Here is a 17,756-nt window from a genome sequence, read left to right on the forward strand (position 1 = left end):
AAGTCACAAGTAGATATTCCTGGTAAGGGAGGGTGAGGAAAATACATATAAAGATGTAGCAGTGAGGTTAAGAACAAGTGGGATGCAAATCAGGTCACATTTATACCAAAACTTCTGATAAGAGGTTCAGAAAGAATGTAGAACCCTTGTTCTGGTTGAAGTTAGTGGAGACAATAGTGAGCGGAGATTTAAGGATTCTTCCCTTCATCTCACTGCTACTCAATATATATTTAGTTTACCATCCCTTACCAGGTTTATCTGTTTATGAGTTGATAAAAGCCCAATGCATGAGTGAAACATTATAAATAAAGACTGCAGATAACTACACAAGTGTCTCCTCATTGTGTCAGTAGCTCACACCATTATATAGTTAGATTTACAAACACTTTACCTCAAAAACCATAATATACCCTCTCCATTTTTTTTTCAGCATCCCAATGCAGTACACTACTCTACATCTGTATAGTTCTACGCCTAATTTTTTTTTTCATGCCCACATCACACCAGTGTTTCACATCCATACTAATATTAGAACTGGCAGAATCATTCAACAAAACTTCTAGCTACACTAATGTTTTTCATTCATCATCAAGGATTTCATTCATCAACCACTTACCTAACTTCAACTAAATCTACCTTTATCTTCACAGTCATCATTCACATTTTCCAGGAATTTTAACTTTCTTTGATTTAACACTCTGGCTGTTTCCCACCAAGGTTTTCTTTGTCGGGTGACCCGATAAAGAAAACACTTTCACTGTCACTATTTAATCAGTTCTGTCACTTATTTAATCAGTTCAGATGCCCCTCCAAACTGCAATATCACCACCCCACCTTCAGAGAGCAGGCACTGTACTTCCACTCAATGACTGCACACATTAAACTTCCATTAATTTACTGTTATGTACATTCCTTGGCCATTAATTTACTGTTATTTACAGTCCTTGGCAAATGAAGCAATAAATATTTTACTTGTTTCTCTTTAATTCTCTATAAAAAGTTTGTCTGCAAATATCTTAAAATTTTTGCACTCTCCTTCACCACCACCTACTTACACTTATGTGAATATGACACATACTTGCTGGAATATTTTACCATTGATATTCATTTTACTTCCACTTGTTTGCACTCTGACTGTTCCAACCATTTAAAAACTATTTGATTCCCATTAAAATTTCACATCAGTCTTCACACTTATCTTCGAACAAAATTATATCACATCTCATTCAAAATATATCTTTCATGCTAAGTTTGTGTCTACTTCTACATTGTAACTATTACATCAATATATGAGTTAGAACACAATGACTGTGGGCCTCATTCTTGTTTTCCTATGCTAATTATTGTTATTATTCCAAAGAGTGTACTGTCCCTTTTTCAAAAACTCAGCAAATTTTAAACATCTGACAAACTAGTAATTATAAAGAATTCTGTTCATCCAGTATACAGGTTCTCCTCAACTTATGATGGTTCAACTGATGATATTTCAAATTTACAACAGTGGAAAAACAATTACTTTGGAGATGAAATTTAAAACAATTACCAAGCATGAAGGTGGCAAGTCTGTAATTTGTATTTATTTAATTACTGTTCAGTACTGGTATTTAGTTACAGTTATTTGTTTATTTACTTATTCAGGGAGTAGATGCATCGGCAGATGGGTTTATGAAGGATGAGGTAAACCATAGAATTGATGAAGGGAAATAAGGTGGGTGGTGCATTGAAGTATCTGTGGAGACAAAGAACATTATCTATAGAGGTAAAAAGAGGAATGTATGAGAGTATAGTGGCACCAACACCCTTATATGGGTTTGAAGCTTGGTTTGTGAATGCTGCAGCAAGGAGGCAACTGGGGGTAGAGGAGATGTCTTGTCTAAGGGCAATGTGTGACCTAAATATTATGAAGAGAATTTGTAGTGTGGAAATTAAGAGGAGGTGTAGAGTTACTAAAAGTATTATTCAGAGGTCTGAGGAGGGGCTGCTGAGATGGTTTGGTCATTTAGAGAGGATGGAGCAAAATAGGATGACATGCAGGGTGTATAAATCTGTAAAGGAGGGAAGGAGGGGTAGGGGTCTTTCTAGAAAAGGATGGAAGGAAGAGGGTAAAAAAAAAGTTTTTGTTTGCAATGGGCTTGGACATACTGCAGGCACGTGCGAGTGTGTTAGAAGACGAATGGTTTTTGGGACTTGACGAGCTGTTGGAGTATGAGAAGTGCTGGACTCGAGTCCTGGAGGTGGGAAGTACAATGCTTGCACTGTAAAGGAGGGGTTTGGGATATTTGCTGTTTAGAGTAATATCTAAACTGCTGTACCTGCATGCCTCTGCAAAGACAGTGATAGTATGAATGATTATAAAAGTGTTTCTTTTTTTCTTTGGTCACCCTGCCTCGGTGGGAGACGGCTAGTGTGTTTAAAAAAAAAAGACCCACATATCCACAGGTCCGGTATCTGCAGTTTCAGTTATCCACGATTAACCATGGCCCAAAACTAACACTTAATTTTGCTTAATAATGGCCTCAAAGTGCAAAAGTAGCGAAGTGCTTCTCATCATTGAAAAAGTGATAGTTCTCCACTTATTGTTCATAATTTATCAATCAAATTTTATAAAAGGTATGTATAAGACTTATATACAGCCTCTCCTTACTTACCGAAGGAGTTCTCTTCCTGAGCCCAGGTCAGTAAATGAATTCATCGCTCAGTGAGGAGCATACTATAATGGTAGTGGGTTTGTGTCAACCATCTCTGATACAGTATTAATGTCACCTTTGAACCATTTATAACATTTCTGGTATATTTTTAAATGTTTATACAGTAGTATACTGTAATAAAGAGAATGGAGGAAATCAGCTCTAATATACTTCCCATCTCCTGGACTTGAGTCCTGGAGATGGGAAGTACAGTGCCTGCACTCTGAAGGAGGGGTGTTAATGTTGCAGTTTAAAAACTGTAGTGTAAAGCACCCTTCTGGCAAGACAGTGATGGAGTGAATGATGGTGAAAGTTTTTCTTTTTCAGGCCACCCTGCCTTGGTGGGAATCGGCCAGTGTGATAATAATAATAAAAAAAAAAGGTATGCATACTGGTAAGAGCCCGTTGTAAGTCCGAGTCGTCGGTAAACAAGTATGTCGCTAAGTGTGGAGAGGCTGTATAGGGTTCATTACTATCCGCAGTTTTGGTATCTATGGCAGGTCCTGGGAACGTATCCCCTGCAGATACGGGGATCCTACTGTATTTGACTAGTGGTATTTTCGACTTACAATACGTTCATCGGAACATAACCCAATCGTAAGTCGAGGACCACCTGTACAGTGTTCTCAAGGGCAGTGCTCAAACTGGTGCTTGGCAAGACCTTGATAAGAATATAAGTGAAAATTTTGTCTCGACAATTATATTTAACGTAATCCTTTAAATGTATTTCTAAGACACTATGCAAAATAAAAAGTATTATTTCATTAAATATTGCAATACTTCATTAAAACATACTTACTTTTCTTATGGCATCAACAACATGAGGATTTTTTTTCAGCATCAAACCCGAGATGACTAACTTGGACATTCTCTCTAGATAAAGTTTGGCATCATCTTTACGAGGATTGGTGACAGAGAGAGCCTCACGTATCTTCTGGTCTAAATCCAGCAGTTGAGCCTCCATGTCTAGGGTCCTGGTAAATTAGAACACAATTTTTGGATACCTTATCAAAAGGCCAGAAAACATTTTAATTGCTAAATGCCACCAAATATACAAAAAACTTACATATATTAGTTAAGAAGTGAAGAGCTAATTCACAAATGCCACAAAGAGGTGGAACGAGGTGAGCAATGGCAGTCGACAGAAAGTTAATAAGGTAGAACCAAGAGCTGGAGCTCACCCCTGAAAACTCATTGCAGTAATTACAAAAAACTAAATTCTGTGGTTTGTAACACTGCAGCCACAGCTCTACTTTGTCTGCAATAACATGTTTTCAAAACTTACTTGGCCTTGCATGTCTCAGTGTACTTTTTATTTTCTTCTATAATGGCTGTGTGTGTCTCATCCTTCTCATTTGCTTTAGTGAGTTCCTTAAGTTCCTCAGCATTTAGTGTGCCCGATTCCAAATCTGTTTTTAACTTCAGAAACGTCTGTTTGCTAGCAAGATCACTCTGCAAAAGGAATTTTGATTTGTAAAAAAATGTAAAAACCAATCAATTACTCTTAAAAAAAACATGTACTCTAGGCAGTTATTATACTCAATGAGTAAATTATTAGAAACTGTTCTCATCCTGTCTAAACAAAATAATGTAAATTTTAATACAATCCTCAGGCAATGTTAGAATAAAAATACAGCTTGAAATAATTTTGCTCACAATTCTGAAGTTTAGAATTAATCTTCACTGCCTTTTTATCCTTTAAAAAATTAAAGGAAAATTAAAAAATCTTATCCTAAAAATTGTTAGGTAAAACTAATTTGGTTTAAGATAATTTGTGGTACAGTCACTGATCCACCAGCTTGTAGTAAAAATACATGTAATGGTTTACACATATTCAAACAAATAAGGAAGATATACTTTCCTATCTTAGCCTGTGGTAGGAGAAAGGACACCTGAGACAAAATATTACTTTCAATAAGGAGGGGGGGGGAGGAAATTCATAAGAAAGTCAGGAAAAATTTCTATGTATATCAATTACTCAAAATGTATCCTAAGAAGCACACAAAGAAATAAATTAGCAGCTTGTGCTGTTGCTGCTAATATAAGCCTTCAACAACCATTAATGAAGACACAAATTTCAAGCACGAAACCACCTTGAATATGCAGCAGTGAGAAAACCTAACCTAGTCAAACAAGATAATGTTTGAAAAGGTTCAAAGAAGAGGATCCATAGAGAGGGGTTTGAGATGAGGGATAATGAGCTATGAGGAAAGAATGAGAAGTCTAGTTCTCCTTTCTCCAGAACAACAATAAAGCATATGATCATGACAAAACATTGAGGCACAGACAGAACAGGTTTTTACAGAAGTAATTAAAACTAGAAAACATGGATGAAAACTGCCCACCCTAATGAGTCACAGGGATGTACACAGACATCTTCTGAACATTAAAGGGATGAGGAGGAATGATTTTGACATTAAAATCATACACGGCAACTTTATACAAAGATTCAAAAGTAGATATGAAAAAACTTTTTCAAGTCAGTTGAGAGTTTGGAGGCAGACCAAAAAGCTAGAGTTCACTACACAATATAAATTAAAGTTAATTTTTTTATAAGTGAATGGAAAATGAGCACACTGACAGAATTTCAAATTTTTTTTCTAGAAACACCAATTTCCATACACATAAATAAAAATTTCCTAAGGTGTAAGAATTTTCATATACTGTACTATAATTAAAACACTCTCAAGTGGAAAAAATAATTGCGAAGTATAGACAAAATAATACGGAAGTGAGAAACCAAACTGCACCTGCATTAAATAATATAGAGAGAGGAATAAATGGGATTAGGTCAGGGGTTTCAAATAGAGTTAGAGCTAAAGAAGGAGCAGCAATAATGTTGAAGGATAAGATATGGCAGGAAAAGAGGGACTATAAATGTATTAATTCAAGGATTATGTGGAGTAAAATGAAGGTTGGATGTGAAAAGTGGGTTATAGTAAGCATATATGCACCTGGAGAAGAGAGAAGTGTAGAGGAGAGAGAGAGATTTTGGGAAATGTTGAGTGAATGCATGGGGAGTTTTGAACCAAGTGTGAGAGTACTTGTGGTTGGGGATTTCAATGCTAAAGTGGGTAAAAATGTTGTGGAGGGAGTAGTAGGTAAATTTGGGGTGCCAGGGGTAAATGTAAATGGGGAGCCTTTAATTGAGCTGTGTAGAAAGAGATTTGGTAATAAGTAATACACATTTTATGAAAAAGAGGATAAATAAATATACAAGGTATGATGTAGCACGCAATGAAAGTAGTTTGTTAGATAATGTATTGGTGGATAAAAGGTTGATGGGTAGGCTCCAGGATGTACATGTTTATAGAGGGGCAACTGATATATCGGATCATTATTTAGTTGTAGCTACAGTTAGAGTAAGAGGTAGATGGGACAAGAGGAAGGTGGCAACAACAAGTAGGAGGGAAGTGAAAGTGTATAAACTATGGGAGGAGGAAGTTCGGGTGAGATATAAGTGACTATTGGGTCACCCTGCCTCGATGGGAGACGGCCGACTTGTTAAAAAAAAAAAAAAAAAAAGGCAGAAAGGTGGGATAGTGCAAAGATGAGAAGTGGGGGGGGGGGGGGGGGGGGTTGAAGAGGGTTGGATGAGTTTTAAAAATGCAGTAATAGAATGTGGGGCAGAAGTTTGTGGTTATAGGAGGGTGGGGGCAGGAGGAAAGAGGAGTGATTGGTGGAATGATGAAGTAAAGGGTGTGATAAAAGAGAAAAAGTTAGCTTATGAGAGGTTTTTACAAAGCATAAGTGTTATAAGAAGAGTAGAGTATATGGAGAGTAAAAGAAAGGTGAAGAGAGTGGTGAGAGAGTGCAAAAGGAAAGCAGATGATAGAGTGGAAGAGGCAGTGTCAAGAAACTTTAAAGAAAATAAGAAAAAATTTTGGACTGAGTTAAACAAGTTAAGAAAGCCTAGGGAACGTTTGGATTTGTCAGTTAAAAACAGAGTAGGGGAGTTAGTAGATGGGGAGAGGGAGGTATTAGGTAGATGGCGAGAATATTTTGAGGAACTTTTAAATGTTGAGGAAGAAAGGGAGGCAGTAATTTCATGCACTGGCCAGGGAGGTATACCATCTTTTAGGAGTGAAGAACAGAATGTAAGTGTGGGGGAGGTATGTGAGGCATTACATAGAATGAAAGGGGGTAAAGCAGCTGGAACTGACGGGAACATGACAGAAATGCTAAAAGCAGGGGGGGAGGGGGATATAGTGATGGAGTGGTTGATACTTTTGTTTAATAAATGTATGAAAGAGAGGGAAGGTACCTAGGGATTGGCGGAGATCATGTATAGTCCCGTTATATAAAGGGAAGGGAGACAAAAGAGATTGTAAAAATTATAGAGGAATAAGTTTACTGAGTGTAGGCAGTAGGTTGGTAGACAGCAACCACCCAGGGAGGTACTACCGTCCTGCCAAGTGAGTGTAAAACGGAAACCTGTAATTGTTTTACATGATGGTAGGATTGCTGGTTTCCATTTTTCTGTCTCATAAACATGCAAGGTTTCAGGTACTTCTTGCTACTTCTACTTACACTTAGGTCATACTACACATACATGTACAAGCATATATATACACACACCCCTCTTGTTTTCTTCTATTTTCTTTCTAGTTCTTATTCTTGTTTACTTCCTCTTACCTCCATGGGGAAGTGGAACAGAATTCTTCCTGTGAAAGCATTGCGTGTTGTAAGAGGCGACTAAAATGCCGGGAGCAAGGGGCCAGTAACCTCTTCTCCTGTATATATTACTAAATGTAAAAGGAGAAACTTTGGTTTTTCCTTTTGGGCCACTGGTGTGTTGAAAGAAGAAGTAGTTTACTGAGTATACCAGGAAGAGTGTACGGTAGGGTCATAATTGAAAGAATTAGAGGTAAGACAGAATGTAGGATTGCGGATGAGCAAGGAGGTTTTAGAGTGGGTAGGGGATGTGTAGATCAGGTATTTACATTGAAGCATATATGTGAACAGTATTTAGATAAAGGTAGGGAAGTTTTTATTGCATTTATGGATTTAGAAAAGGCATATGATAGAGTGGATAGGGGAGCAATGTGGCAGATGTTGCAAGCATATGGAATAGGTGGTAAGTTACTAAATGCTGTAGAGAGTTTTTACGAGGATAGTGAGGCTCAGGTTAGGGTGTATAGAAGAGAGGGAGATTACTTCCCAGTAAAAGTATGTCTTAGAGAGGGATGTGTAATGTCACCATGGTTGTTTAATATATTTATAGATGGGGTTGTAAAAGAAGTAAATACTAGGGTGTTCAGGAGAGGGGTGGGATTAAATTATGGGGAATCAAATACAAAATGGGAATTGACACAGTTACTTTTTGCTGATGATACTGTGTTTATGGGAGATTCTAAAGAAAAATTGCAAAGGTTAGTGGATGAGTTTGGGAGTGTATGTAAAGGTAGAAAGTTGAAAGTGAACATAGAAAAGAGTAAGGTGATGAGGGTGTCAAATGGTTTAGATAAAGAAAAATTGGATATCAAATTGGGAAGGAGGAGTATGGAAGAAGTGAATGTTTTCAGATACTTGGGAGTTGACGTGTCGGCGGATGGATTTATGAAGGATGAGGTTAATCATAGAATTGATGAGGGAAAAAAGGTGAGTGGTGCGTTAAGGTATATGTGGAGTCAAACAACATTATCTATGGAGGCAAAGAAGGGAATGTATGAAAGTATAGTAGTACCAACACTCTTATATGGGTATGAAGCTTGGGTTGTGAATGCAGCAGCGAGGAGGCGGTTGGAGGCAGTGGAGATGTCCTGTCTATGGGCAATGTGCAGTGTAAATATTATGCAGAAAATTCGGAGTGTGGAAATTAGGAGGTATTATTCAGAGGGCTGAAGAGGGGTTGTTGAGGTGGTTGGGTCATTTAGAGAGAATGGATCAAAGTAGAATGACATGGAGAGCATTTAAATCTGTAGGAGAAGGAAGGTGGGATAGGGGTCGTCCTCGAAAAAGTTGGAAGGAAGGGGTAAGGGAGGTTTTGTGGGCGAGGGGCTTGGACTTCCAGCATGAGCGTGTTCGATAGGAGTGAATGGAGACGAATGGTATTTGGGACCTGACGATCTGTTGGAGTGTGAGCAGGGTAATATTTAGTGAAGGGATTCAGGGAAACCGGTTATTTAAACCGGTTATTTTTATATAGCTGGACTTGAGTCCTGGAAATGGGAAGTACAATGCCTGCACTCTAAAGGAGGGGTTTGGGATATTAGCAGTTTGGAGGGATATGTTGTGTATCTTTATACGTATATGCTTCTAAACTGTTGTGTTCTGAGCACCTCTGCAAAAAAGTGATTGTGTGTGAGTGAGGTGAATGTGTTGAATGATGATGGAAGTATTTTCTTTTTGGGGATTTTCTTTCTTTTTTGGCTCACCCTGCCCCGGTGGGAGACGGCCGAATTGTTCTAAAAAAAAAAAAAAACTTTCTTTTACATATTTGACAAAACTAAAATTTACTACAATAAAAATATTAAATACAACACTAACCTCTTTAGGAAGCTCGATCTCATTCTGCTTCACCTGATTTTTTGCCTTTTCTTTAGCTGGAAAAAGAAATGCATGTAATCAACACTGCCGAGATATCTGGGAAATTCTGTAAATCCACTTCAATTCAATTTTATTTTAATCTGCATACAGCCTATGGTTTTGTTCTGTTATGATCTTTGTCAACACCAAACCCTGTAAGCTGGACAAGAAAGTAGGCAGTGCACCTTGAGGAGCTTTCAATAGAAAATGTAAGTATGATGCTAATTCATACTATAGAACTGTAGCATCATATGCATCTATCCTCCAAATACCTTCTTCCTTTTCCAACTCTTTACAGTGCATCAATTTCTGCACAATCTAAGCCAAGACCAAATGAATAAAGCCAAGACTCCAAATCAATAAAGGAGTGAGAAATGAAACCAAGAATTCACAGAATAGGTAAGGTGAAAATACAGACATATTGTCAAAAGAAACTGTGGTCTGGAGGTTGATGTAGAAAGTACATAGCAGAGAAGTAGACCATGAAAAAGATGAGGAGACATGATCTCTTGCAACACATTATAAAAGTTGCTATGGGAAAGGCTGTGAATCACATGCTGTGGAAAAATTTTGTAGAGAAAATATACCAGGTAAAGTGTATAATAAGGTTATTACTGAAAGAATCAAGGGTAGATGGAAATGATGCGACTAAATCCCTCCATAAATTTTATACTGTAGGCCTCAAATTTTTTATATCCATGTTGATGGTGTGACTAAATCTGGGACTTAATAACAATGAACTTGTACATTAAAAATTTTATGTACAAGTAAATAAAAGAGAAGTGAATGTTAAGGTGTTGGCAAGAGGCTTGGGGTCAAAAGATAAAGAATCTACCACAAGTGGGAGTTGTCACAGTTGCTCTTTGCTGATGACACTGTGCTTTTGGGAGATTCTGAAGAGAAGTTGCAGACATTGGTGGATGAGTTTGGTAGGGTATGTAAAATAAGAAAATTGAAAGTGAACATAGGAAAGAATAAGGTGATGAGGATAACAAAACAATTAGATAACAAAAGATTGGATATCAGGTTGGAGGGAGAGAGTATGGAGGAGGTGAATGTATTCAGATATTTAGGAGTGGTCATGTCAGCAGATGGGTCTATGAAAGATGAGATGAATCATAGAACTGATGAGGGGAAAAAGGTGAGTGGTTCACTGAGGAATTTGTGGAGACAAAGAATATTGCTCATGGAAGAAAGAAGGGGAATGTATGAGAGTATAGTTATACCAACGCTCTTATATGGGTGTGAAGCATGGGTGGTGAATGCTGCAACAAGGAGAAGGCTGGAGGCAGTGGAGATGTCGTGTCTGAGGGCAATGTATGGTGTGAGTATAATGCAGAGAATTCATAGTTTGGAAATTAGGAGGTGTGGGATTACCAAAACTATTATCCAGAGGGCTGAGGAGGGGCTGTTGAGGTGGTTTGGACATGAAGAGAGGATGAAACAAAAATGAATAACTTCAAGAATGTGTTTAATCTGTAGTGGAGGGAAGGAGGGGTAAACGCTGGCATAGGAACGGTTGGAGGGAAAGTGTAAAGGAGGCTTTGTGTGCAAGGGGCTTGGACTTCCAGCAAGCATGCGTGAGCGTGTTAGATAGGAGCAAATGGAGACAAATAGTCTTTAGGACTTGACGTGCTGTTGGAGTGTGAGCAGGGTAATGTTTATGAAGGGATTCAGGGAAATCAGCAGGCTAGATTTGAGTCCTGAAGATGGAAAATACAGGGCCTGCACTCTGAAGGAGGGGTGTTAATGTTGCAGTTTTATAACTGTAATGTAAGTGCCCCTCTGCCAAGGCAGTGATAGAGTGAACGATGGTGAAGGTTTTTCTTTTTTGGGCCACCCTACCTTGGTGGGAGACAGCCGATGTTTTAATAAATAATAAAAATAAATACTGAATCATAAGACTATCAATATTACATCTAATCCCTCATGACACTAGATGAATGTAGATCGGAAGGAGACACAATAACTTTGTTCGGTAAACAGGAAGACAAGGATAAGCTAAATGATACAAGAGGGTTTAAGATGAAGACAGATGGAATTTGAGCTAGCAAATGATGAATAAAATGGCTAAAACTTTTTTATTACTTAAAATAAAGTGACCTTATGAATCATGCAGTTGAGGCTAGAGTAATGACAGTAGTATCCATTAACAGGAGGGGGGGGGTTAATCATTCTCAAGCCTCCCCCCCAATGCAAAATACCTTTTTCTTTATTTTTTCAATTAATAGCAAATTTTCACTGTATTATACTGATCAGTGACCACAAACGCATGATAATTTAAGAAATTTCACATGAATACAGAAAATCATGGTTTTAAATATAATTTATGTTATCTCACTAGCTGTAGGTAGTAGGTTGGTAGACAGCAACCGCCCAGGGAGGTACTACCGTCCTGCCAAATGAGTGTAAAACAGAATCCTGTAATTGTTTTACATGATGGTAGGATTGCTGGTGTCTTTTTTCTGTCTCTTAAACACGCAAGATTTCAGGTACGTCTTGCTACTTCTATTTACACTTAGGTCACACTACACATACATGTACAAGCACATATATACACACTCTGGGTTTTCTTCTGTTTTCTTTCTAGTTCTTGTTCTTGTTTATTTCCTCTTATCTCCATAGGGAAGTGGAACAGAATTCTTCCTCCCAAGCCATGCGTGTTGTAAGAGGTGACTAAAAAGCCGGGAGCAAGGGCCTAGTAACCCCTTCTCCTGTATAAATTACTAAATTTAAAAAGAGAAACTTTTGTTTTTCTTTTTGGGCCACCCTGCCTTGGTGGGATACGGCTGGTTTGTTGAAAAAAAAAAAATCTCACTATCTTACGATTTATAAGCTCCTCCCAGATTGAAATCTTGGCTGTGTTACTGTCCACTGATGCAAAAGTAAGCAGAATATATTACATCATAATCTTTCATTTTCAAAAGAATATAATGATTTTTATTATCATTATTATTTTAACCCTTAAACGGTCCAAACGTACATATATATGTTTTTTCAACATTTGAAAGTATGCAAAAAAATGTACATCATCATTTTTTTTTTTTACATTTGAAAATGTGTAAAAAACTTTTATCTACACTTTTTTTTTTTTGTTATACAGTGGACCCTCGACCAACGATATTAATCCGTTCCTGAGAGCTCATCGTTAGTCGAAATTATCGTTAGTCGAGTTAATTTTCCCCATAAGAAACAATGGAAATCAAATTAATCCGTTCCTGACACCCCAAAGTATTGAAAAATTTTTTTACCACATGAAATATTAATTTTAATACACACAAACTGAAGAAGACATGTACAATTACATGACACTTACCTTTATTGAAGATCTGGTGATGATTGATGGGATGGGAGGAGGGGAGTGTGTGGATGGTGTTAGTGTTTAGAAGGGGAATCCCCTTCCATTAGGACTTGAGGTGTCAAGTCCTTTTCTGGGGTTACTTCCCTTCTTCTTCTTTTAATGCCACTAGGACCATTATTATTATTATTATAATCAAGGGGAAGCGCTAAACCCGGAGGATTATACAGCGCCTGGGGAGGGGGGGGGGATTTTGTGGAAGGCATCAGGCTTAATTCGGGGAACTGGAGCACAGATTCAATTCCCTAAATCAAGAGCCCCTCACCAACATCAAGGAACCTTCCTTGAGGGGCCACTAGGACCAGCTTGAGAGTCACTGGACCTCTGTCGCACAACATATCTGCCCATAGAGCTCTGTACCTCCCGTTCCTTTACGATTTGTCTAAAATGGGCCACAACATTGTCATTGTAATAGTCACCAGCACGGCTTGCAATAGCTGTGTTAGGATGATTTTCATCCATAAAAGTTTGCAGTTCAACCCACTTTGCACACATTTCCTTAATCTTTGAAGTAGGCACAATGGATTCCACAACTGGCATAGGCGTCTCAGGGTTAGCCCCAAACCCTTCAAAATCTTTCTTAATTTCCATACTAATTCTCACCCTTTTCATCACAGGGATGGCACTAGAAGCTTTCTTGGGGCCCATAGTGACTTATTTTGCAGGTGCAATCACTAAAAATGCTGTGATAATATGAAATGTTCCGATTGTATGTTTGGATGCGACCGCAGTGGCTGGCTTGTAAACACTGCGCAGGCCACACGTGGACGCGCCTCAAACGGAACGAATCGCATTGGTTGAGTTTTTTAGCACTAGTCGAGACAAAATTTTTGCGTTAAAATGTATCGCTAGTCGGATTTAACGTTATACGATGCCATCGTTGGTCAAGGGTCCACTGTATTTGAAAATATGTAAAAAAAACATAGATCTACTTTTGGAGCACTACGGATTTGAACGTCGATCTATTTGGACTGTTTAAGGGTTAATCCTATGACCAATCAACTTTCAATAAAGAAAAACTATCCTTGACATTCACATGCAAACTAAGTTTTTTTTTTTTTACCTAGCAAATTCAAAGCTACTAACCAGGTGACTGTTTTAAGTTATCTCCTAGAGCTTTGTTAGCAGGTGAGGAAAATTTTGAGGTAACATCTTGTGTAGATTTGGACTTGGGAGTTGCATTTGGGGTGACCTTTGGTGAAGCATCTACATCTCTGTTCTTTGGAGGGCGACCTCTCTTCTTTGGTGGGGGACCCTTTAAAATATAGTGCATAAAAAAAAGTTAAAAATGTTATCATTAAAACCAGTGCCTTGTCAGTCACTCAAACACTGACAGAACCACAGGGATAGTGGATCCTTTCCTTTTCTCCTCCTCCCATCAAGGGATACTACCCAATGAAATTAGATAAATGTGGTTCATAAATCAGAATGTCTGCAAGGATAAACTGCCATAAAAAAGTGAGTAGTACAACAAAAAAATGGGATGGAGGGTGCCTATGAGCCCCACTAAACTAGTACATTAAGAAGCTTCTGTTAATATATATAAGCCCTGCTCAAGCCCTACTGCAGTGTCAGATGCCTGTAACATAGATGCAGTTCCTCTTTGCTCTGTTTCATTGTCAGGAACCTAGGCTGGAGAGGTTATACCACACACTTTTTTATCTCTTATTCAGTAACTTCTAATCATTCACCATCATACCACATCAGTGTTTCTTTTCTATACATTATAGTTTAAGTAACAATTCCTTCATGCTGTGCAAGAGTTGCACCCATTTTGTATATTTTTCCTCCTAATTAGGGCTTTCATATTTACCTGTCTCTATAAGTTTCACTAACATTTATGCAACTTTAAACTGTACATTTAACACTTACAGTAGGGGTAGAAACTGGTTCTTCACGTATCACTGATGATTCATCCGAGCTTATGATGGAAAGTCTCTTTTTCGGAGTGGTGATAGGTGGTGAATAGGGTGGGCTCTTTGTAGCATTATTGACTCCTGTTGTTGATGTAGTTGTTGTTACTTCTGAAAATTGGATAATAAAAACACTGCTCTCAGAGAAATTTCTTTGAATGTTTGTCCTATTATTTAACATCATTGAATATATAATGTACTCTTGTCCCTGTCATACCTTCTGCTCAAATCATGCTCCAATAATATTTATTTTACATAAATGTTTGCAATACCATCTTAACCACTTCACTGGCCATGCCGTAGTACTACGGCTTTGAGATCACTGGCCGTGCTGATGTACTATGGCACAAGCTCAGCTCACTAAGATAAGCTTCAAGTGGTAAATTTGGGCCTAGATATGAAAGAATGGATCTATGCAGAAAGTATGCACCATATAAAAAAATCCTGCAGCATGCAGTGCAAGAGAAAAAAACTGTAACCGTGTTTTTGGTTTAAAACAGCAACTTTGCGGTATATTTATGTATGTTTTTACAGTTATATTCTTAGTTTCTTGGTCTCATTTGATATTCTAGAATGGATGATATATCACAGAAACAGAGATGATTCTGATTAGTTTGAGGACTGAAAATAGCTTGATATTGAGCTCAAAGTAGCGGAAATGTTCGATTTTTGCCAATACAGTGGACCCCCGATTAACGATATTTTTTCATTCCAGAAGTATGTTCAGGTGCCAGTACTGACCGAATTTGTTCCCATAAGGAATATTGTGAAGTAGATTAGTCCATTTCAGACCCCCAAACATACACGTACAAACGCACTTATATAAATACACTTACATAATTGGCCACATTAGGAGGTAATCGTTAAGCGGGGGTCTACTGTATTCAAGAGTAAGCAAATCACGTTACTCATTCAGTCCGAGTCCAGCTGGTGGGTCTAATGTGCAATCACGAATGTGATGATATTTATAAAATTATTACAATATTGCATAACAGTCAATCTACATTTTTTGTGAATAAAATTTCTTTGTGTGAATAAGAAATCAAAATGGAATTCATGTGTAAAGCCTGGGAACATAGCTAATGAACAGAGGAAAGATTATTTTAGTGCCAGGAATGCCTGCATTATTCTGGACCTTATTTTGAAATTGGAATATTTTGGAATTTGTGTGAAACTGGCCAAATTACCTATTTTTGATCATTTTACTGGGTAGTGGAAATAGTTGACTGGGCAATTTTTTGTGCTCAATTGATAAAAAGAAAGACATAATAGTGAAATAGCTAAGAATTCAGTCAAGTGGAACAATGTAATTGGCCTAAAATGGGGCTCAAATTAGGCAAAATTGCCGGTGTAAATACTGCTGAACAGCAAAATTCACAAAAACATAATTTTGTCAATTTTCCATCAAATTTCGTACATTTTATTTCATTACCCTCCAAAAAAGATTCTCTACCATTTCCTAAGAAAAACAACAATTTTTTTTTTTTTTAATTCTCAGATGATGTGGACAAGTTTCAGATCGTGGGTCTGAACAGTTAATGATTTATTAAACATTTTCTTCTCACTCATCACTGAGTAGTATAGCATTTCAGCAGCTGAAATTTTTTCTTTTTTAACAAGTCAGCCATCTCCCACCGAGGCAGGGTGACCCAAAAACAAAGAAAATCACCAAAAAGAAAATACACTGTTTTTGTAGAGGTGCCCAAAATACAACAGTTTAGAAGTATATATGTATAAAGATACACAACAAATCCCTCCAAACTGCCAATATCACAAATCCCTCCTTTAAAGTGCAGGCATTGTACTCCCCATTTCCAGGACTCAAGTCCAGCTATATAAAATAACTGGTTTCCCTGAATCCCTTCACTAAATATTACCCTGCTCACACTACAACACCTCGTCAGGTCCCAAATACCATTCGTCACCATTCACTCCTATCCAACACACTCACGCACGCTTGCTGAAAGTCCAAGCTCCTCGCCCACAAAACCTCCTTGACCCCCTCCCTCCAACCCTTTCGAGGGCAACCCCTACCCCGCCTTCCTTCCCCTACAGATTTATACGCTCTCTATGTCATTCAAATTTGATCCGCTCTCTCTAAATGGCCAAACCACCTCAACAATCCCTCTTCACTTTTATTAACTCCATACCTCCTAATTTCCTCACTCCGAATTTTCTGCATAATATTTACACCACACATTGCCCTTAGACACGACATCTCCACTGCCTCCAACTGCCTCCTCACTGCAGCATTTACAACCCAAGCTTCACACCCATATAAGAGTGTTGGTACTACTATACTTTCATACATTCCCTTCTTTGCCTCCATAGATAACGTTCTTCGTCTCCACATATACCTCAACGCACCACTCATCTTTTTTCCCTCATCAATTCTATTATTAACCTCATCCTTCATAAATCCATCTGCTGACATGTCAACTCCTAAATATCTGAAAACATTCACTTCTTCCATACTCCTCCTCCCCAATTTGATACCCAATTTTTCTTTATTTAAATCATTTGATACCCTCATCACTTTACTCTTTTCTATGTCCACTTTCAACTTTCTACCTTTACACACTCTTCCAAATTTGTCCACTAACCTCTGCAATTTTTCTTTAGAATCACCCATAAGCAAAATATCATCAGCAAAAAGTAACTGGGTCACTTCCCATTTTGGATTTGATTCCCCATAATTTAATCCCACCCCTCTCACGAACACCATAGGATTTACTTCTTTTACAACCCCATCTATAAATATATTAAACAACCATGGTGACATTACACATCCCTGTCTAAGACCTACTTTTACTGGGAAGTAGTCTCCCTCTCTTCTACACACCCTAATCTGAGCCTCACTGTCCTCATAAAAACTCTTAACAGCATTTAGTAACTTACCACCTATTCAACATACAGTGGACCCCCGGTTAATGATATTTTTTCATTCCAGAAGTATGTTCAGGTGCCAGTACTGACTGAATTTGTTCCCATAAGGAATATTGTGAAGTAGATTAGTCCATTTCAGACCCCCAAACATACACGTACAAACGCACTTACACAAATACACTTACATAATTGGTCGCATTGGGAGGTGATCGTTATGCGGGGGGTCCACTGTACTTGCAACATCTGCCACATTGCTCCCTTATTCACTCTATCATATGCCTTCTCTAAATCCATAAATGCAATAAAAACTTCCCTACCTTTATCTAAATACTGTTCACATATATGCTTCAATGTAAATACCTGATCTACACATCCCCTACCCAC

General features: G+C 38.0%; 1 protein-coding gene across 5 annotated transcripts in view; it reads right to left on the bottom strand.

The window, feature by feature from the left end:
• Positions 1–17,756, bottom strand: part of LOC128684457 (hepatoma-derived growth factor-related protein 2) — an 82,481-nt gene that overhangs the window by 17,705 nt on the left and 47,020 nt on the right. For all 5 annotated transcript variants that reach the window (XM_053770629.2, XM_053770632.2, XM_053770631.2 and 2 more), the window contains exons 7-11: positions 14,446–14,597; positions 13,660–13,828; positions 9,177–9,232; positions 3,973–4,139; positions 3,487–3,661 (exon numbers count right to left, since the gene is read on the bottom strand). In XM_053770629.2, coding sequence (XP_053626604.2) covers positions 3,487–3,661; positions 3,973–4,139; positions 9,177–9,232; positions 13,660–13,828; positions 14,446–14,597 — 719 coding nt within the window. The remainder of the gene's footprint in view (positions 1–3,486; positions 3,662–3,972; positions 4,140–9,176; positions 9,233–13,659; positions 13,829–14,445; positions 14,598–17,756) is intronic.

The sequence above is a fragment of the Cherax quadricarinatus genome, chromosome 4 (genome assembly GCF_038502225.1).
Source record: "Cherax quadricarinatus isolate ZL_2023a chromosome 4, ASM3850222v1, whole genome shotgun sequence".
NCBI classification, from domain to species: domain Eukaryota; kingdom Metazoa; phylum Arthropoda; class Malacostraca; order Decapoda; family Parastacidae; genus Cherax; species Cherax quadricarinatus.